A 22,748-nucleotide genomic window follows, 5' to 3' on the forward strand; every position below is an offset into this window, starting at 1 on the left:
AGCTCCTACCAACTATCAGTATTCAATTTGAAATATAATTCTGAAAACAGAAGCGACAAAAAAAGCTAAAATCCAGGAAATGATCGACACAAAATACTTGAATTTGTATACAAATAGTTGCTTTACTTACAATTCCATAGTTAAATGAAAGTATTTATAAATCTAAATGTAAACATGTACATGTTCTAAAAATTATTTCATAAAAGGCCAGGTCCATCCCAACAGAAAGTTGATTTGGATAAATCTAGTGGATTCAAGCAATCATAATGCTGAAAAATGTCATCAAAATTGGATGTAAAATAAGACAGATTTGACTTTGCATACTTTTCATGAAAAAAGTTAATGCAAGACAAGGATGATATGCAAATGAGACAGCAGTGGATGTCAGACACTATTTCCCTCATATTTCATTATTCAATTAATACAACATTTCAATATTTGCAGATGTGGAAAGCTACCCAATGGCAATTCCACCTATTCAAGGAGCAAACAAGCTCCGTTTCATATTAAGAATGAGAAAACTGAATTATTTCAAATTATAATAAAATACACAATACAAAAATATTATGAGAGGATGACTTCAATAGTTCCCTTATTTGCATATTACTATGTTTTGCATACCGGTTTTGTGAAATCAAAACTAAATCAACTAATCAAAACTAAGTGACATAAATTTTATTTTTTCGTATTTCCCATCTGTTTTTGATGAATTTTTTGGGCAGAATGCTTGTTTGATTCTTTATTAAAATCAACTTTATTTTGGGGTGGACTTGACCCAATAAAGGGCTTGTATTTTAAAGAGCATAAAAAAACCTCACACGAGTTCTTTCCCATGTAAGTAATAAGTATTCATGTGCTGTCGGAGATACATGCACATGTTATTCAAGTAATTTAGAATTAGTAGGTATAAATTAAGTTCATTTCTATCTGAGATTAATCGAAGGTGATGTGTACATTATAAGTGAAACAGAATAACAATAAATCAATAATAATATTAATAATATGCAACATTTATACAGTGCTTGATATAAATGTTTCTAAGTACTGCATTTTGCCCTGATTCGGAAAGTTCCCCATAACTTTATACATAACTGGCATTCTTAGCAAATGGTCCTTTTTTCACACTTGTAACTTGTATCATCTGTAATGAAATCAATCTCAGTGTATTCAAAATCAATTCACATATACCATGGTATAAATCATAGCAACAATGAATTTGGCGCCCTTTGCCAAGAGTATATTTATTATTGAACCTTTATTAGTTGTATGCGTTAAATAAAAGGCATTTATGCACAAAATATGCATAGCCCATGATTTACATAGCTTCCTCCAATTTTAAACCCATTTTTAAAATTCAGGCCTAAGTCACAGTTGTGCCTAGGGCATAATGATATTAATTTAATACCCAATATTTACCAATTAACCTTTTGCATGCTGACGTCGCAATTTTGCATTCGTACAATTAAACTCTTCAATTATAATTTAATTAGTATTCTCTCCTACCTTCAAACTAGATAAGCTAATAAAAGGCAATAGTTCTTGGATAACATCTATATAATAATAATAAGTATCAATGTTGCAATATGGATATCTTGAATTAAAGATAACCTATAAACATGTCATTATTGTCCCCCTAAAATTAATTTAGCGTGCAAAGAGTTAATGAAGGCAAATTTACATACGTGTAATTTCTAAGCAAACATAAAACCTGAGCACAACATTATCAGCAGTCAACACAGTTTCAAAATACAGTTTTCTCTTTCTTGTCCACATAGCAAGATAGAATTCCTCAATCAGAGGCAATACATTTTTAAAAATAGGCACAGATGCAAATAGTGAAGCAGAATCACAATCACGAGATAGAGAAAACTTGGAAATACGCCTCATGCCATTTGATGAATAAAAACATGAACATAATCATAAACAATAAGAAAATATTTATAAGAGTTGTGCTGACAAAACATGGCAAATACGGCACTTACATTAGTACTTTGACAATATTCATTCTTTAACATTGGGATGCCTTGTCATAAATACTTCAAGATTAAAATCTTGTTTTGAGTCATATTACAACTCCAAATTTGAGATTGATTCTAATCAATTGTAAATCATTATGAAACAGAGCTATTTATATGCATCATTGGCTTGTTATTGCATAATAGTGATAAAGAGGAAACAATTATTTGTTGAACAAGTTATTGAAGAATAACATCATGGCATCATATTTATGAACTCATAGAGTCCACATACAATCATTAATTACACAATGTGAATTATCAGGACAAAGTAAGGACAAAGTAAAAGAAACAGATTAAAAGAAATAAATACAAGACAGCAATGTCGGAAATCTAATACTAATGAAATGTATGTAGACACTACACATAATACTGATTTACAAACCAAAGTCCTCAACTCAATTCCCAATGTGAAAAAAAGACACAATCTGAATTTTTCTTAGTCCGAAAAGCCTTCTGCATCTCACAATTCTTGATGAGGAAATAAAGAAAATATATACTACACAAAACATAAATACCTAGCACACATTCAACTATAAAAATGTAAAATCACATAAATACTAAGATTTACAGATAATAATACAAAAAGAACCCAAAATAAAAGTAATCATACACCTGTACATAATCAAGGAAAAAGAACCAAAATTAAAGGAATTAAACAGTGCATCCCAGAAAAAAGGAAACTGGGATTTCCATGCCAATTTTCCTCAAAGGCTAATGAAGTATGATATTTCATTTATATCATCATAGAATTCAATTATTCCTCTATATTTTGATACCTAATATGAGAGGGACACTTCAAGCATTAATGAGTCAGACAAGTTTGAAATTTTAATGTCAAAATTAGGTTGCAGAGAAAAAGTGGACAAGATTGGTTTGTAATCCACGACCATGCTCATTTGATGATTGACTCATTAGCATTTCTTTTGTGTTCTTTGTTAAGATTCTCTCACTGATCCCTAAAATAAGAGTGGATTCAGATTCATATGTGAGTTTCTGTGCAAATCATTTATGACATGCCTCATTATCTATTGTTTGTAATGTGCCATGCATGAATAATTTGTTAAGCTTTTGGTTTCAAATTAAAGACGAGATTCTACTCTTCCATAAGTATCATATTTATAGTAAAAACATTTTATAATTGTGAAATTAAGTTCATCTCTGAAAACAGGTTTTCTTCTTTTTGGGACGCACTGTACATCTTAATATAAGAATAAACCAAACAGGGAGAATTTAGACCATACATCCTGAAATGTGCGTTTTTTTTCAAGGTAGACAATTGATAATTTAACAAATTTTTTTTAATGATATGCAGGAATGAAAGTAAAATAGAATATAAGCAATCACTTAAACCATCCCACTTTTGAATGCAAAAATAAATATGCACATTAAAATAAATGGATATACATGTATAATAAGACATACAAGACAAGAGTATATATAAAGTTTAATGGAGAATTTTCCTATTATCTATCAGATTCTAATCTACTAGAAGTTTTGTTTTTATGTCATGATGAGTAATTCTTTAAACTGAATGTTTTTTCTAGTCTTAGGGGTAATGATGAAGATGAAGATAATGATGAGATTTCCCAGTAGAGGCTTCGAGAGAGGAATAGACGATAAAGGAGCACTACGATGGTTGCTTGCACAGACGTCACTGTCATTATTAAAAACTATTACATGGGATATAAAGAAAGGGAAGAGAAATGAGTATTCAATAGAATTAAAATCATGCTTTGGTCATTCATTCATTCACTTGCTTACTCATCCATCCATTTATTCATTCATTCAATCATCCTTCCATCCATTTGGAAAGAAAATAAGTATTTTCACAGAAATACCATAGGACCAGACATAAACTGAAACTTTAGAAATTAGTAATTTGCATGAAACCACAAGTATTTTTTCTCATTTTTCTGTAATAATCACTGAAAACCAGTACTTCTTGGCAGCTCTGTTTATGCAACACCCATCCAAAAAGGTTTTGAAACATTCATCCTGGCGAGTGTTTCATAAAGCTTGTACGTATAAAGTTACAAATAAATTTGCACATGAATGGTTACCCTTACTTGGGCTGTATGATATATCCCTATGCAACTTACTTTTAAGAACGTGCTCCAGTCTTGCGTAAGTTTACGAACGGCTTATAAAAACTTCCCAGGGGCCTGTTTCATAAAGAGTTACAACTGTTTTAACTTTGTCATTATGGCAGCTACCATGGAAACCTTGATTCTGATTGGCTGCTGAGCCTGTTACCATAGAAGTTGCCATTATGGCTAAATTACAACAGTCGCAAGTCCTTTATGAAATGGGCCCCAAATCAGGTAGACCAGCCTTTGACCCCAATCACTCTAATGAGCTGGACGATGAATGCCCGGCCAGGGTTTCACAATAAGCACAAGGTGGTGGTTTCAATCCCCTCCCCGTGGGTTTGACATTTTCTTTATAAGTTGGTCTATTGAGTAGACAGACAGTTTCCCCCTACCTAATTATGAATATGACAGACAAAGCAGAAACTGTCAAGAAAAAGAAATATTCTTCTTTTTTGAGGAAAGGGGGGGGGGGCACACTTGATGAAAAGAATATGAATTCAACATGGCTTCATGTCATCAAAGTAATAAGGATTAATTTCTCTACATGTATTTTTGTATATTCATTTAAACACACAAGATATCATAGTGTCTTACCCTTTTTCTGATGTAATGAGAGAAGAGCAATGAAACAAATACTAAAACTGGATATGCGAAGAACCATATAAAAGACATCTGAAACGGAAGTAGAAAAGATACATTTTTTAAATAATGATAATAAGCATTTATATAGTGGTATCTAGCTAGGAATAATGTATTTGTTATCATTGTTTTTACTCTGGTTTAAGCTCGAGGTGCCTTCCAGCGCTCAGTGCATTCGAGGAATTAAACCTGCCGGGTACCCATTCACCTCACCTGGATTGAGTGCAGCACAATATTGGTAAATTTCTTGCTGAAGGAAAACATGCCATGTCTGGGATTTGAACCCACGTCCCTCTTATTGAAAGATGAGAGTCGTAACAACTAGACCAGTACGCCCCCACCTACATGTATTGCTTTTACTAGGGGCAACAATCCATATTATAGATTGGGAGGGGGGGCAATAATGAAACAGAAGTTTGCATGAAAACCACACCAAAAAATACGTTTCAAAGTTTTTTCATTACAGATTTAATGGTTTTATGGTGCTGTCTAATACATGAAAAAATTTATTTGTATTGTCAAAATTACTGGGGGCAGCAATCCCCTCTCCCCCCTCCCTGGATCAACACATCTGATTGCAGCCTACTGTGATTCAATGAAGATGCTAAACTTAAATATTCTATATTTTATATACTTGTAACAAAAAATACAAAAGAAATAGTGAGATTGTGATATCATAGGATTCTTTACTGTGTACATAACAAGTGAAAACAAGCAAAATTTTATAATGTCATAACTTTCTTATCCTACATCCAATTTTGAAAATATTTCTCAGCAAAAAGCTCAAGTAATTTCTCTGTATCTAATCAAATTTACTTATTGTTGGGGTTGACTTGTCCTTAAAAAGTTCAATATCGGTCATAATCAGGCCTAACTCATAAGAGATGAAAACAATGATAATGTCACTTGCTTCTTTTGGACAAAAGAGAGCAGTATTGAAAATAATAAGAACACAAACCTTGGCAAAATTACTGTAGAATTCCCTCCTGACTATGCTCTTTTCCTTTGAGACTACCTTATGAAGATTGTGAGCAAAGATGATGGCCAGAGAGACCCTTCCCATGATGGTCACCATGCCTAGGAAACTCTGATGGCTGTGGTAGGCTGAGTGTTGCGTGAAGAGCAACTGCTCCAGTAAGACGGAAAAACACTGCAATAGGATGAAGAATGATATGGAGCGTTAATACTGGATTATGAAAGGGTTATGAGTGGGAATGGATTAAGGGGGAAGGAGTTGTCATCATGCCTAAGAAACTCTGATGACTGAGGCAGAGTGTTGCGTGAAGAGCAACTGCTCCAGTAAGACAGAGAAACGCTGTAATGGGATAAAGAATGATATGGAGTGATAAGACTGGAATTATGACGGTGTTATGAGTGGATGTGGATTAAGTGATGGGAGTGGGGAGAGTTCTTCCTCTGTCACGCCCCAAGGCAATGATAGCAAATCAAACAGCTTATGCTCATCCTTTCATTCACAAGTTACACTGTGATGCAAGTACTATTCCTGAACATACCTGTAGAGCAGTAATAACAGCGGCTATTTTGGCCAAAGGAGATGTCTTCCATACGTGAGCGTTGAGCTGTGTCTTCGTCGAAGTCAACGTCCAGCCCAAGGACAGACTGACCATCATATACAACATCATGAACTGGGCTACGATGTCCACCACTACAAAGCATTCAATAATTAGAAAAATGTTGTAAATAATAATAATAAATAAAGGTCAATTTGCATAATACTCAGAGGATACACAGAGAGTATTAGGATTTGAGGGTTTCAATCTTAGTTTTCTTATGCATGGTCACATCAAGAAAACCAAAAGTGATATCACCATTACCATAGGTGTCATGGTCTAGTGGTCATGACTCTCGTCTTTCAATCCGAGGGACATGGGTTTTATTTCCAGCCATGGAAGGTGAGGTTAATGGGTACCCGGTAGGAAGAAATTTCTCAAATGCCAGAGCACCTGTAGGGGACACAGCTATAGCCGGGGCAATAATGGGTAGTTGAAAATTGTGCAATATAAATGTACAATGATTATTCTTCCTAGTATGAATATTTCCTAATGTATCATCAATAAATTTTCTGAGAAACCAAGACAAAATTGAGCATGCAAAGATCTTCTGTGAACTATGCTCTACAACAATGGTTTTGTGAAATTCCAAACACACATTATTTCTTAAGAAATTAACTATGGAAAGCCAGCAAAGTCAATATATACAATGCATGTTTGTTCAATAAAAATTATAGATATGAATGTATATCCATAAATTCATTGACTTCTTGACAATTTGGTGTGTTCTCCTTTGTATACAAAGGACATTTAGCAAATTTCCTGTAGAAAAAATATGACACTGATGGATTTCAATAGAGTTAAGATTGATGGATCAATAGTAACTCTTTATAGGACACAGCCCTGATCTAAAAAGATATTGACTCACGTTCTGCAAGATTTTCCATGAGAGAAGACCCTAGGCCATCCTGTGAGTACCTGTACAGGTGTAGGAACATGGAGAATGCTCCTAGAGCCTGGAAGCACAGGACAGATGTCAGCATACTCATCACCTACAAGATAAAACAAATGATGTACTGGATGAATAAATGGGCTGTGTGGTCCAGTGGTTTATAGAACATTGGATAGCAAGGTTGTGAGTTGGCATCTCTGCCATTGTCTTCACTTTGATTAACAAGGCAAACGCCAAGCGTTGTCTCGCCTGCATATTGCAGTCATGAAGAGAATGTATGTCAAAACTATGCTATATGACTTCCGAGGCTGTCAGCAGTTTAGGGGGTGAATTGTGGTTCTGACAGTTTACATATGCAATAATGCTATAGGCCTACTTTATCCCTAGGAAATGAGATAACACTAAGAATGCTGTTAATATTGTAGTGTGGCCAGAGCGGTAAAGGGCGTGGTTCTAAGAACTTACAGAGACAACCTCACTCAGTGATTGCCTGTGATGAACTGCCCTGGGCTGAGTTACTTTAAACCTCAGGGGTTTATTAGGCATAAAATATTAACATGCATGATATATATATAACAAAGGAAAATAATGAATATTCAAATATCAAAGATTGCAAATAAAAGAAATACATGAATATACATGGCAGATGAATAGCTGCTAATGAATATTAATGAACTTAAGTCAGAGGGAGAGAACCAATCAGAGAATAAGAACTAATAGCAAGAGTGAAGTATGAGTGAACATGAGCATGAACAAAAGAAATGGATGGAAGAGTGAATCTGGTATGTTGAAAGGCATGTAAAGAAGGTGATGGAAGAAAGGATGGAATTTTGATGACTAACAGAGAAGAGAGGATGATCAAGAATAATGCAGAAGACATCTATTAAAGTAACATAACTATTCCAACTTAAAACCCTGTTCACACAACAGCTCTACAAACAATATCTCCTCTTACAAATAAAATGTCCTCATTTTAAAATTAATCTTCATGTATGAGGAAAAAAAAATATAAAACATAAAAATGCATGTTTTCAACTATGATATTCATGATATCTAAATAAAGTACATATCAAGTTTATATTTCATATCAATCATGGTGACTTCGAAATATAACGTTTGAAGTTTTTAAAAAAATATATATATATGTATTTTTTTTATATGCAAATCAATTCTGCAATGAAAATTTTACATTGATCAAAGAAGTGACGATCAATTAATTAACATGTTAAAATAACTGTTTCATCATAAAAGAGTATCTTTCAAATTTTATGATCAGAGAAAAACAAATTACATCAATTTGTCGAAGTCATAATCAATTTGACCAAAACTTTGAAAACTTTTTTTTTTTTTTAAATATACATTTTTTTTCTTAATACAATAATTCAATAATTATCTAACATTATTAAATTAATATCCAAGCTAAGTATTTTTTGTAGGGAAAGCAAACTTCAAATTTCCTTAAAAATGACATTTTTATCTCAATACTTTTTTTCTGTAAAAGAAATTAAATATCACCTAAATTGAACTTTTCACAATTCAACTGACAAATCTATTACGTCATTCAAAATGTATCGAAGTTTACCTTTGGAGAAAAATATGTATACTGCAAACTTTTCATTTTACTAATAAAATGCAACCTTTTTTGTAAACAAAACTTTCTAAACTCTTCTTTGAATCTTATTTTTTTTTTTTACAAGGTTTAGAACCAAAACTGTCCAACATCAAATTCTTTTATACATAAAAAAAAATATGGATAATTTTCTTTCACATATGACCCAAGAATTAAATGATTTCAAATTTGGCTCATATATATTCTAAAATACAAAAGAAATAACTTTTTTTCTCTTGTTACTTTTTATCTAAGTAAACTTTTTTTTTCAAATTGTGCAAAAAAAAAATATTGTATCTTCTAAAATACTGTTTCCTTCCTTTTTTTTTTTCAAGGACTTCTGTTGCAAGACTTGAAACAATACAAATGTGTCCTTTTTTTAAAATGCTTCTTTGCAAAAAAAAATCAATATACTTGTTTCTTTATAAAAAGAACAAATTCTGAACCTTTTCATTTTCGTTCTGCAAAATTTACACAATTTCCAAATCTTTTTTTTTTTGCAAAATTGAATACACATTTGACAATTTTCAATTTTATGAAGAAAACTGCCAATCAAAATTTAAAAGTTCAAGCAAAACAGCGATTTAAAGGAAATACTACTGCTTCTGGCATAATCATAACGTGAAATCAGAATATTGTATATTCCTGTAATAGATTGGAATATGTGTAAAATGGCGTCAATCCCAGCGCTGCCACCAATTTGTAGTGTGGCCAGAGCGGTAAAGGGCGTGGTTCTAAGAACTTACAGAGACAACCTCACTCAGTGATTGCCTGTGATGAACTGCCCTGGGCTGAGTTACTTTAAACCTCAGGGGTTTATTAGGCATAAAATATTAACATGCATGATATATATATAACAAAGGAAAATAATGAATATTCAAATATCAAAGATTGCAAATAAAAGAAATACATGAATATACATGGCAGATGAATAGCTGCTAATGAATATTAATGAACTTAAGTCAGAGGGAGAGAACCAATCAGAGAATAAGAACTAATAGCAAGAGTGAAGTATGAGTGAACATGAGCATGAACAAAAGAAATGGATGGAAGAGTGAATCTGGTATGTTGAAAGGCATGTAAAGAAGGTGATGGAAGAAAGGATGGAATTTTGATGACTAACAGAGAAGAGAGGATGATCAAGAATAATGCAGAAGACATCTATTAAAGTAACATAACTATTCCAACTTAAAACCCTGTTCACACAACAGCTCTACAATATTATGAAGCTATAATGATTTCCATGGAAGTAAGGAAATGAATGTTAGTGAAAAAGAATGTAATGCATAATAATATGAGTGAAAACTTTGACAGCTTTTCTATTGTACCTTTGGCAAATTTGTGTGAATATTATAAATGGTGCCAAGAACTATAGCTCATTAAATAAATAACAACAGCTTTTAAAGAATAAACAAGTAAAATACAAAATCTGGTTCAAGTACAGAGAGTACTGAGTTCTGAAGTAAAATGTTCATTGACCTTTGACCTTAATCAAATTCAACTCACATTCGAACTTGACCTGCACCTTCAAAAGATGGACCTCTTGTATGAATTTGGCAATCCTACCTCGAAGCTGTAGAAAGTTATTGGGTGTACAACACAGCACAGTGCCAGTCATGGAAAGTTCATTGACCTTTGACCTTATTCAAATTCAACTCATATTCGAACTTGACCTGTGCCTTCAGGAGATGGACCTCTGGTATGAATTTGGTGATCCCACCTCGAAGCTGTAGAAAGTTATTGGGTGTACAACATAGCACAGTGCCAGTCATGGAAAGTTCATTGACCTTTGACCTTATTCAAATTCAACTCATATTCGAACTTGACCTGTGCTTTCACGAGAAGTACCTCTGGTATGAATTTGGTGATCTCACCTCGAAGCTGTAGAAAGTTATTGGGTGTACAACACAATTGTTGACGACGCCGACGCCGGAAATAGTGATACCTATGTCTCGCTCCACTACGCAGGCGAGACAAAAACCTAAGAGTAATTTCTGTAATCTATAATGTCAGTCACTATGCCTGATTAACTTAGACATATACCAGTTTGACATTATACCAGCAAAAAAGCTGTCCTGCCAAGTTCCTATTAGAGTAACCACAAATCCTTTCAGTGGTAAACTCAGATGAAATCATGCTTACAACCTACATCCTTGTATACATCTAATATAGGGTGGGTTCTTAAAATGTTACAAAGTGGCAGCATAAGATATGGCCCATATTATACAGGACAGGACAGAAGGCAGCAAGAAGAAATTATGTACTTGATGAAAAGATACCTTCAGTGGCAAACTCAGATAAAGTCAAGCTTTGCAACACACATCAGCCTTGTATTGGGCGTTTGTGGAATAGTGGTTAAAACTCTCATCTTTCAATCTGAGGGACGTGGGTTCGATTCCCAGCCATGATGTGTTTTCCTTCGGCAAAGAAATTTACCCACATTGTGCTGCACTCAACCCAGGTGAGGTGAATGGGCAACAATAATTGTACATTGTAGTCAATACAATAAATTGTTAGAACAATGTTCAAAGCTGATTGCTATAAAGATTTTTGTCATAGGCCCCAGATTCAGATCCAAACCGGGGGGGGGGGGGGGGGGGGGGTGGTTCCGGGTTCCGTGGTTCCGAAGTTACGAATCGTTATGTAAGTGCATGTCAGACCCAAAATTGCTCAAAAACGTGATTTCGTGTACAAAGTCAATGTAAATAGTGTTTTCAACCAAAAATCATAAATGTAGGATTATTTTTAGTTTTGCTGGCCTAAATTTATGTACTTTATGCTGTTTATGATCTTAGAAGAGTCCCCAACGAATTTCAATGTAAAAACAATGAAAAACAAAAGGTCCAAAACACAAAGAAATACATAAGAAATTGCAAAAAACAATAAAATACATAAGAGATTGATCTCATATCACAATTTTTCATGTACACTTGCTAAGAACATCACAAAGAGTTTCTATGCCAAAAATTAGAACATTTTGAGCATTATTTATGGAGTTAGAGGAAAAAGTATGATTTCGCATACTAATTACGCATAAATTAGCATAATTAGGTAATAAAAATTGGCATGAAAAAAATTACTAAACAATTTTGTATATTATAATCCAAGAGAACATGCATGCCAATTTTTGACGCGATCACGCAGTTGAAGGCTGAGATCCCAAGGGGGGCCTCCCAGGCCCCCCCCCCCCGCCATATGAACTCCCAAAATACCCCGGCCTAGATAGGGTTAAACCCAACTGAGTTCAGGACACAGGCCTGTGACTCAGGAATAAATTGTAAACATACTGTGATTTACCTCATGCATAGGTCCTCCTTTCTTGAGCGTTTCGTAAACTTTAGGAGCACAGATACAACCAAGGACAAAATAAACAAATGTTAACAGCTCATAGTATGTCAGAAGACCTGTGAAATAAAAGGAATAACATAACAATTCACTCTTAAACCATGGATACTGGGTGAACATTTTATGAATCAATATGGATCATTTTCAACAATGTTTGTAAGCTACAGAAATCCTAGCATCTCATGGGCCGAGAGCAAATGCAAACAGCTCTTCTGATAGACCTAGGATTGAGCTAATGGGGAGAAAATGTATATGTGAAGATATGTTTCAAAGACTTTTGTCCAAAATAGTCACATATTTTACAACAAAAATATTGTTATTAAAGGCAATTTTAATCGGCACTGCAAGCAAATTTTGCAATTAAATGGTCTGTTTATAGCCATAGAGAGTATACACTGATTTATACAGCTAAAATTGATCTTATCATTTGCAAATTTTGATCAGTTCAGTGCAACCCAACCCCCCCCCCCCTTCCCCAATGAAATCTCACCTTTATCCTGGCATTCAAAATGGCTGAATGGCTTGCCGAATGAGTCCAAGTTATAGAGACGAATATGAAAGCTGATATAGACTGGATTCTCTTGTGGTAGGACAGGGCTGCATGTAAAGGAGTCTCCATATATCACTCGCCAAGGACCTGTGTGTTTCAGCAGCAGTGTGGTGTGGTTTCCCCCTTTCTGAACCAGATTTACTGAATGAAAGCAAAAAGGAGGGGAAATGAATCACCTTGAATTTAAGATTTAAGAAATACTTAGGCCCGAATTTATAAAGGTGGTTTTAAAAACCCACGGTTGAATCCATGGTTTATGCAGATTTCCTGTATAAATTACGCTTAATTTATATCAGGCGAATGTATGAAAAATTCCAATGCTGATGCGCGCTTTCATCACAGTGCGCCAAATTGACGCCTGTTACCATGGTTAGATATGCTATTTTATTCATGAGTCCACTGTTTGAAGAGTGGACTCATAAATAAAAACAGTGGACTCATGAATAAAATAGCGTAGATAACCATGGCAACAAGCGTCAATTTGGCGCACTGTGACAAAAGCGTGCATTTTTTTTTCACAAAACCGTGATATGCACAATTCGGCGATATGCAAATGAGAGAGTTGATGATGTCCATCACTCACTATTTCTTTTGTTTGTTATTGTTTGAATAAGACAATATTTCAAGTTTTACAAATTTGACGGTAAGGACCAACTTAACTTAACCTTAAACTGTTACAATAATGGTAATTCCACATGTTCAGGGAGAAATAAAACTTTGTTTCACTTGACAAGGAGGAGAAAATTAGAATATTTCATATAATAAAATACAAAAAAATAGTGAGCGAGTGATGTCATCAGTCTGCCAATTTGCATACCGACCAGGATGTGCTTTGTGAAATTAAGCGAAACTTTAAAATGTCATAACTATCTTATTTTACATCCGATTTTGATGAAATTTTCAGTGCTTTGCTTGTTGGATTTTTCTCCTTTTTTTCAAATCAACTTTTTGTTGGGGTGGACTTGTCCTTTAAGCTAAAACAATCAGTTGGGTGTTCCATAAAGCTGTTCCAAAGTATATGAGCAAGGTTATGAACGACTGGTGATCCTTTCTTGATTAAGATGATACATACCAGATTTTCATTGGTGATTTGTTTCATTGATAGGGTCACCAGTCATTTGTAATGTTGCTTATTCAGCCCGTCTCACACTATGCGATTCAAATTTCAAATTAATTTTGATAAAATTTGATATGGATATTCCAACTGATAAAATATTACGGATCAGAGTTCAGAATAGTGGTAGGAATACTGAAATCGAAATTCAGTCTAGTTAGAGCGTCCCTGAATGAATAAGATCAAATTTAATTCCAAATAATGACGTCATCATCGGCTGTGACTTGAAGCCGATTTTACTCCGATCATAGGGCTTGCTGCAAAGTAAAAATATGATTTTAGTTCTCCTAACAATAAGCCAAACTTTAAAAGAAATAATTTTCCTTCTTCGAACTTTCATATTTAATGAAAAATGTGATTTCTTGAAAAATCTTGTCACACCGGATCGCATTGTGTGAGACAGGCTTTAATATTAGGTATGAACAGCTTTATGAAACACCCACCTCTTTCCCTAAGACTTACTACTATATTCAGCCTTCATGAACTTGTGTGTACAATCAGTGCTGATTTCTGCATCAGCCCAGCTCTGTTTGGAGTAGAAATAAAGCTTTCCTCCAGGTGTCGTGGCATTCAAGGTGTAATTCAGTCCCCCAGTAGTATCTGAATTGTAGACAATAAGATTTTTGTTACAACAGTGTGAGTCACTTATAATGCAATAGGCAATCACATATGCAATGGAGAATTTGAAACAAATTTCCAGTTTTAAACTTGAATTGATAAATATTCTTAATTGCAACAATATTTTCAATAGCTACTTTATGTAGTGCAGTGTCTAAATTACACCATAAACCACACATTTTAATAATTCATTTTCTTCAGAAGAGACACTTTGAAATGTTACTACTAGTTCTATCTGTCTCTCTCAATTTTCCCCTTCTCCTCTTGCTGCTGCTCCTCAAGAACTTCTTCTCCCTTCTACTTCTTTCTCATCTCCTCTTCCTACTATTTTTTTACATCCTCCCCTCCTCCTTTTCATTCAACTTTCTTTTCTCCTCTTTCTTTCTTCCTCTACTCCTGTCCCCTGATATTCCTCCCCTTTTTTCTTCCTTGTTTTCCATCACCATTTTCCTGTTAAAAGATATCTTGAAAAACACAATCGATAGTTCGTAGTGTAGGTAACTAACCCTCCTACAGTTGTGCTCAAAAGTTGTGAACCCCTTCACAAAATGCATTTGTTCAGTTCAGTTCAGTTTGGTTTATTTCATTTCAACTCAAATCACTTTTAACAGCAAAAGAAATCATTACAAAGATATAAATGAATATGCAAGTATATACATTTGTTTATGCCGAGTGTTGAAAGTAGACCTGGGCCCTGTCTTACAAAGAGTTGCGATTGATCCGATCAACCACAACTATGGACATACATTCATTCCATCATCGTTCTCTTGAAGATTCAGTGTGATTCTCTTTGTTTACTATAAAGGAGATTGTGCAAATTTCCTGTAGAAAAAAATTATAGTATGGATGGATTTCCATACAGTTGAGATTGTTTACAGCAATCGTAACTCAATCGTAAGACGGGGCCAGATTTCACAACTGAATATCTAAAAAAAGATCTTGAATATTTTAAATATATTCATTTTTTGGTGGGTTCACTTAGTTTTCAGTGCCACTGTAATTACTAAAAAAAAAAGAGGAAATTTTATTTTGAATTTGACCTTGAATAATCAACTAACCAGTGAAGCAGAATTCAGTGATGAAGAGTCCTTTGCTTTTTGCAGCTTGAAGAGAATTCAGAACACCCAGGGTTGACTTGCAATATACTCTTTGTGTAATGACAAACAGAAAAATCCCGACAGCAACATGGTTGCCTGTAGACCTCATAATGTCCAAGGTTACTTAGAACGTTTCGGCTCAGGGTCATTCACATGAAAATCAGAACAAGTTGTACAGATTCTCTCTCTTTATTTTTCATATTGGTCACTCCATACTTTGAGGATTAGAGCATTAGCTAGCCTACCATACTTCTCATTTATCTGAAAAAAAAAACAGAAATCAATAATAAGAAATAACACTCTGAACAAGCTGGCACATCATTATTTATACAACTTCTTTTCTTAGGACTTTGGCAAACATCAGTCTCACTCTTACCTTAGCAAATTTAAGAAGCTAAATTTAAAGGCTAAAGCCCACTCACACTCATCATGTGAGGTTGGCTGAAGCCTACAATCTATATAGCAGATGTTTGTGCGACTCAATTTCGCTGATTGTTGTACCCAAAGTCAAACCACTGCAGTGACCATCCACAGAGTCTGTACCAGAGTCACTGTAGATGAGTCATCATACTAGGTAACCCAGGGAACTCCCGGCCGCTATGCGGGCGGGAGCCCAGGATCTTACGTGCAATTTGGCATACTCACCTGACAAGCGTGAAGTATGGTCAAAATAATTCTCTGAATGAATAGTTAAAACAGAAATCAAGCACTTACCACGATTATATGGATGATGGTCTAACGAGTGGCAGTTTTTCTGACATCTGGGCACAGACACTCTAGGCGACACCGCAATACTTACCCGTGTTAAGAAACTGGGACTCCACTCACGCGCATTTGGGCAGCCCTAGCTTAGAACTAAGCTTTCTTTCCGTAAAAAATCTTTATTCTTATGATTCAATAAACGTTAATGAATATATAATTACTCTTAAATCGGTACTCACCGGTTCTTTACTTGAATTTTCTGCCAAATTCCCACGCTTCTGGCAACAATTCTGCCTACGATTCTGTCGCCATAGACAGCTGTTCATGCAACTCTATTTATAAATGGAGCGCCCCTTACGAGAGTTGTTAATGCCGCGGAGAAATCGTTAGGCATTTTGGCCTGTGATCAAGGCTTAGCTGTTCTATTTTTTTTCATATGTGTGAGATCGAAATCACAGAGAGTAAACACTCTTCCATATGGAAGAGTGTATACTCGCTGTGATATGATCCCGATAGGGAGGCGCAACACCCCCACCCACATGGGCGCGCAAATCCCAGGGCCGGGGGACATGTACCCCTCACCCAAAATAGTAGGGGGCACATTATGAAATATCCCCCTACTATTTTTGGTCATTTCATTCAAAATCGAAATAAAACATTTGGAAGAGACGATCTTACTTTTGGGATGCCCCCCTTTTTTTGCTTGTTTGCTTGTCAAATTTCTTTTGGTTAAGATGACCTTCTTTAGGGGGTGATAAACCTTCTTTTTTTTGTTTGTTTGTTTGTTTGTCAAATTTTCCAGCCCCTGGTCCCCCTACCTTTGGGGAGAGATTTCTGCCCTTGCAAGTAGACATACTCTTGATATTGTTTGCGAATCTGCACGGGCGTCGGAGGCTGGGGGATGAGGAAAAGCGGTGAGACGAGAACAAAAATAGAAGCGGAAAAGAGGACAGAAAAAAGTGAAAGAAAGCAAAATTAATGGAAAATAAAAGGGAAGAGAAAATAGGGAGAAATGTGATGGGTAAAAAAAATTGGGGAAAGAAGACAGAAAAAAGTGAACGAAAGAAAAATTAATGGAAAATAAAAGGGAGGAGAAAATAGGGAGAAATGTGATGAGTTACGTCGAGATTTATGTGCCCGTGCAAAAAGAAATGAGCAGAGGTTGAGATGTTGTCCGTTTGGGCAAATGCCTGTCTGTTTCTCGGACTGGCACCCGTGTTGCAAAAATTATTACCGTAAGCTGATGGAATCACTGCTTCATACCGACAGTGACAGGATTTAGCGGTTGTAGGTATAAATCGCGCTCTAACACTCTAAAACTGTGTTCTTTATCAAAAAGCTGTCCTTCATATTCATTTTCGCAAAAGAATATAAAGTTAATTTAAATCATTGTCTGTAGTTATCCTGTTTATGTTTAAAATACTTAGAAATTGGGTTAGGTTATAAGGTTACCAAATTATCAGGGCAGAAAATATATATTTTTTCTGATTTTGCGCGTCGAGCTGGCATTATTTGATCTGTGAGATTATGTTTTTGATGACATTCATTGTGTTCACAGCAATAATTATTAAACATTGCGCACGCGCCGTGCGCCGCATGAATTATGTAGATCAGTGAATAACTTACCGCTACACACGAGCAGTTGCATAATATATACAGAGCAACTGCCCATGTTTAATGGTCCATAATATACCGACTTTTTTCTTTTTTGGAAAGAGTATGAAGTTATCTACTGATATACTGAATGTACAATAAAAGTCATTATCATGTATTTCTTGACATTTCATTTACTTTTTTTCCCATCCCATAGCTGCTCGCATAGACCTACGCCGTCACAAATAACAAAACAAAATCTCACTTTTTTTCTTTTTTGGTGGGGGATGGATTTTCCACTGGATACGCAACGGTACAATTTTTCAAATTATTTTTTTCTGCTATTTTCATAATAAACTTTAAATGATTTCGCCTGTGCACTATTATTTTTTTTAAGACAACTTAACAAAATTACATCTCGTCATCATCATCATAGCATCGTCACCAACTTCATTCTCATCTTCATCACCACTACCACCATCATTATCATTATCATCATCATCACCGCCACCATCACCACCACTATCATCTTCACCAAGATAATTTTCATCATCATCATCATTGCCATCATCGTCTTTCTTTTTTTCTTATTTTTTCCCCTTCCCTTCTTTTTTTCCTTCCTATTTTCCTCCTTTTTTAGAGGGGCATACCACCACGCCCCCTCACTGGATATCGGCCTCTAAATATGTTTGTTGTTGTATATAAGTTGGCGGATGCCTCATGAAATGAAATAAGAGAAAATAAGGAAAAGGAAACTAAGAAGAAAAAAAAACAAGAAATGAGAAGAAAAAAGAAAGCCAAACAAACAAGAAAAAACAATATCAAAATTTTGTTGTAAAGTCTTCTACGTCAGTTTAATAATTATGTTTTCAGTGAAATGAGAACATAAAAGAATTGAAACAAGTAAGAAGGGCTATACATCGTAGCAAAGAAATAGAGGGAAGCTCCGAGACAATAAAAAGGGTGAGAAAAAGAAGACTTTGAAAACCTCACAACACGTACGAGCATAATAAAAAAAACTGGAATAAGCGAGGACAAGTAGCTGAGGGACCCTCCCCCTCTCTCTCTATTTATTTATCTATCAAACTCGCATATACAAGAACTTCTTACTAATCAAAATATTGCGAGCAAAAAGCACGAGCTGACATTTTTTTTAAATATTCAAAACTTATAGAGAGACGCATTTTAAACATTATTCATGAAACTTATTAATCATTCATTTCCAATCATTCGATTGCGACAAATGATCTGAGAATTTAGTGTTTTTAGGAATTCATTAAAAGCATAAAGTTGTATCTCAACATTAAAATATTGCAGGCGCAACGCATGAGCTAAAGCTTTATACAAAGATTTTAAAAAATGACATTTTAAGTATTTTTGGTAATCACGAAAAAGATTGATATTTCATGAAAGAAAGCTCAAATCCCGAGGAGGAATATTTTTATGAATTGACTTTAAAAGCCGGGGGCCACTTCCATTCACGAGTGGATACCATGCGCGATCATGGGGTCTCAAAAAGCACCCTAAACACGTAATTTCCTGATTTTGAAAATGCACCCCTTAACAAGTATTGACGTGTACCGTACCCTTGACAAGAATTGGAAACAAAACGATACTCTTTAAATATTCCCTGAAATGCACAAGTACAGGAATGTTTATTGTTACGGGTCCTTCGGTCTTCGGCTTTTTTACCTTTAATTGGCTTAGTACGACCCCACCTAGCTTCTACACCTTGCGCAAATTGGACTCTAAACACGAGGTGTTGGGGAAAACAAGGACATCCTTTATAAAACATTTTAATCTTGTTTTATCATCCCCTCAAATTCGACCCTAAACACGTAATTTTCCTAGCGAAATAGATATACCCCTTTTTCATTATTTTTGTGTTTTTGACACCCTTATCACGTTACGTACGTAACGTGCCCTATAGTGAAAAAGATTTTTTTTTTGGTCGCGCATATGGTATCCACTCATGTAAGTGGCCCCCGGGCTTAAAAAACTGTGGAAGCCCCATTTAATATTTGATTATGGGATTATAAGTCGAATAAATAAAAGCTGAAAAATTAAGTATTTTGTGTTCCTCTATCATAATTCTCTTTCTCTTTAACACTAGTTCCCTTTTTTTTGGGGGGGGGGGTATTTTGGTTAAAAAAGCTAGGAGAGAAAAAAAAATCATAATTTCTGGCTATAGTCGTTGAAGTGGTAGGGACACCCCCCCCCCCCCCCCCGTTGTTATGCATTACGCCAATATGGGACCAAATGATCCTTCATGTCCGGCGCGAAACTTATGCAATAAATTAAACTTTATTTTTTGAAAAATTTAAAGCTTGCGCTGTTAACTCCAATCGCTTTCACCTGAATTTGCGATGAATGCTAGCGTTATGAAATATATCATTATCAACGTCTGGCGAAAAGAATAACCAACCGATCACCTGACGAGAAAGCGTATCACGTGATCTGCATAACAGCTTCGATCGCGAGTCAGAAGTGAAGAGCAACTGCCAAGAAAATCAGGAAAAAGTCGTCAAAATGTAAGTTTCCCTTAATATCTTTCATTTTATTTTTGTTGCTTACAATGAATTTACGATCCTTAATTATAATATTGGCCAAAAAAAGAAATAGAGAGCGTACTTGTGAAATAATATCGAAATATCCTGTACTCAAAGATTTCTAACCCCGCAATTCCACTGATGTCGCCTATGAGGTCCATACATGTAATGTTTGGACCTCATTGGTACTAGGAGTGGGCACAGACTGGAACCTCAAAAAACGAAAAGTTCTCTCCTTCTACCCCCGTTTCGATCGGCCATTTTGTAACAATTCATAACAAAAATGGCCGATCGAGACGGGGGTAGAAGGAGAGAACTTTTTGTTTTTTGAGGTTCCAGTCTGGGTTAGATACTAGGCAATTGAAGAGTGAACAAATTGGATGAATGGCAAAGTTTGGACAAAAACTTGCCTAAATTGCTCTTCTAAAACAAGTAGATCTATTCAAGTAAAACGAGGTCTAAGCTAACCCCATTACTTTTCTTCAATTTTTTCTTGCAGAAGGGAAAAGCAAGGCCCTAGGATTGTTGTTTGGTCATTGTTGCATGCATTGTTGTTTACCTTATCTGAAACAGGAACAAGACTTTTGATATGTCTGTGAAAAAAAATCACATTTCAATGCAATCTTTGTTGACTTTGAGCTGAACTTCTGAAGTCAAAGCTAAGTAGCTAACCTCTTCCATTCTCATGATTCTTGACTCAATATTCCACAGAACTTCAAAGTTTAACTTCAAATAAATGTCAAGTTGATCAAGATCAAGTCACAAAGACACAATAACCATGCATGATTAACAGTCATAGCCTACAAAGTACAATAATACAAGACTGAACTGGTGCCATCTCCATGTGGCTCGTGCTATTAGATTTTTCTAGAATGCAATAAAGGCATCAACTTTCCCCCTACAATAAAACGAACATGATTATTAATCATTCATGACCAAAAGATATGGCAAATGAAATCACAGTTTGAGATCAAACGTCCAAGTGTCAAACCAATTAGGCCTACGTCATTATGAACACATGGGACTGAAGTCAACATTAACAGCAAAAAACAATGTTCAAAACAAGCATATCTTATTAAAGATTTCACAGTTTAGCATGAACAATTAATTGTGAAAGTCAATGATGAGCAAGTTACCACGACAATGCATGAATTCATCCCTTCCAAAAGGAGAATAACAAGCCAGTCTTGAACAGCAGACGTCATGCACTGAAATTCGCCGACGTGTGCAAACCTTAAATGAGGGGACGGTTTCTCGAGATCGTTAAAGTTCCGCACATGCAGTGGTCTGCGACTCCAGTGTCAGTGAGAAATATCATATTTTGCACGTGACCATAGATATCCCGACATCGCTGAACTTCAAACTTGCGATGGTCTCGTGAAAGCGGCCCTCTGATCTACTTGTGTCAAAAAAGTTAGTTTCCAATAATCCGATCCAAGGGGGGTGGGGGCACTTATATTGACAAGTGGATATACCTTGCGCGACCAAAAAAAACACATGTTAAAATGCGGGTGAAAAGGATGTCTCCCGGGGCCACGCCCAAACGTTAGACCAAAAGCTTCGGTCTAATGTTAGGTTTTGATCCACTGAGAAAAAAAAAAAAAATGGTTAAAAGCTCCTCGAAACAGACGGCTCCACCAGATTGTCCCCAGAATCAGTGGCGGATCCAGGATTTTCCAAAGGGGGGGAGGCGCACATTTTCCCTAGGAAAAATTTGACGGGCACAGAAAAAGGTCTCTGCTTTCAAAGGGGGGGGGGGGGCACACATAATTCTGTTTTGACAGCGTTTTTACATATTACAAATTCTATTTTTTCAAGGCTGGGGGGGGGGGGCATAGGCCAACTGTGCTGCCCTCCCCCTACATGTAGATCCGTCAGTGCCCATGCAGTAAGCGCTATCAAAGTATTGAATTTGTTTTCGAAATACAGAATCTTGCTTTCTAGCTTTTAACGAACTGAACAACCAATCTGGCCTCCTCTATCACGGTATGCAATGTAGCTAGGCGGCCTATTGTTCTCCATTTTAATTTTCATTTTCCAACTTCAACAAAAATATAAATACTTTATCTCCTATATACATAATAACAATTTGAACCTTCTTTGAATCAAACTCAGTTTGAAACTTTTTAAAAATAACTTTTTTCTTTTAGATAATTAATCTAGTTTTACCAACCAATTAAATGTGCATGCATATTGCAGGACTACATTTTGCTCAATTTTATTGTATTGTACCTTATGAATTGTACCTGTTCAATCAATATTGTGTATCATCACCCTGCCTATTGCCAGTGAAGGGGAGTTTTTCCCATAATCAGAGGACCTGGGTTTATTGTAACTTCTCTATTTGACTATGAAATAAAG

At 35.4% G+C, this 22,748-nt stretch overlaps 1 protein-coding gene across 1 annotated transcript; it reads right to left on the reverse strand.

The window, feature by feature from the left end:
* Positions 1–102: 102 nt before the first annotated feature.
* On the reverse strand, positions 103–21,677 carry LOC121429614 (integral membrane protein GPR180-like). The gene is made up of 10 exons (XM_041626734.1): positions 21,524–21,677; positions 15,505–15,804; positions 14,291–14,428; positions 12,655–12,855; positions 12,117–12,223; positions 7,187–7,310; positions 6,262–6,413; positions 5,706–5,897; positions 4,703–4,780; positions 103–3,688 (listed from the first exon to the last, which is right to left on the reverse strand). Exons 2-10 carry the CDS (start codon positions 15,650–15,652, stop codon positions 3,524–3,526), a joined length of 1,305 nt encoding a protein of 434 aa, XP_041482668.1. The 5' UTR covers positions 15,653–15,804; positions 21,524–21,677; the 3' UTR covers positions 103–3,523.
* Between the last annotated feature and the right edge of the window lie 1,071 nt (positions 21,678–22,748).

Source organism: Lytechinus variegatus, chromosome 16 (assembly GCF_018143015.1).
Source record: "Lytechinus variegatus isolate NC3 chromosome 16, Lvar_3.0, whole genome shotgun sequence".
Classification (NCBI taxonomy): Eukaryota; Metazoa; Echinodermata; class Echinoidea; order Temnopleuroida; family Toxopneustidae; genus Lytechinus; species Lytechinus variegatus.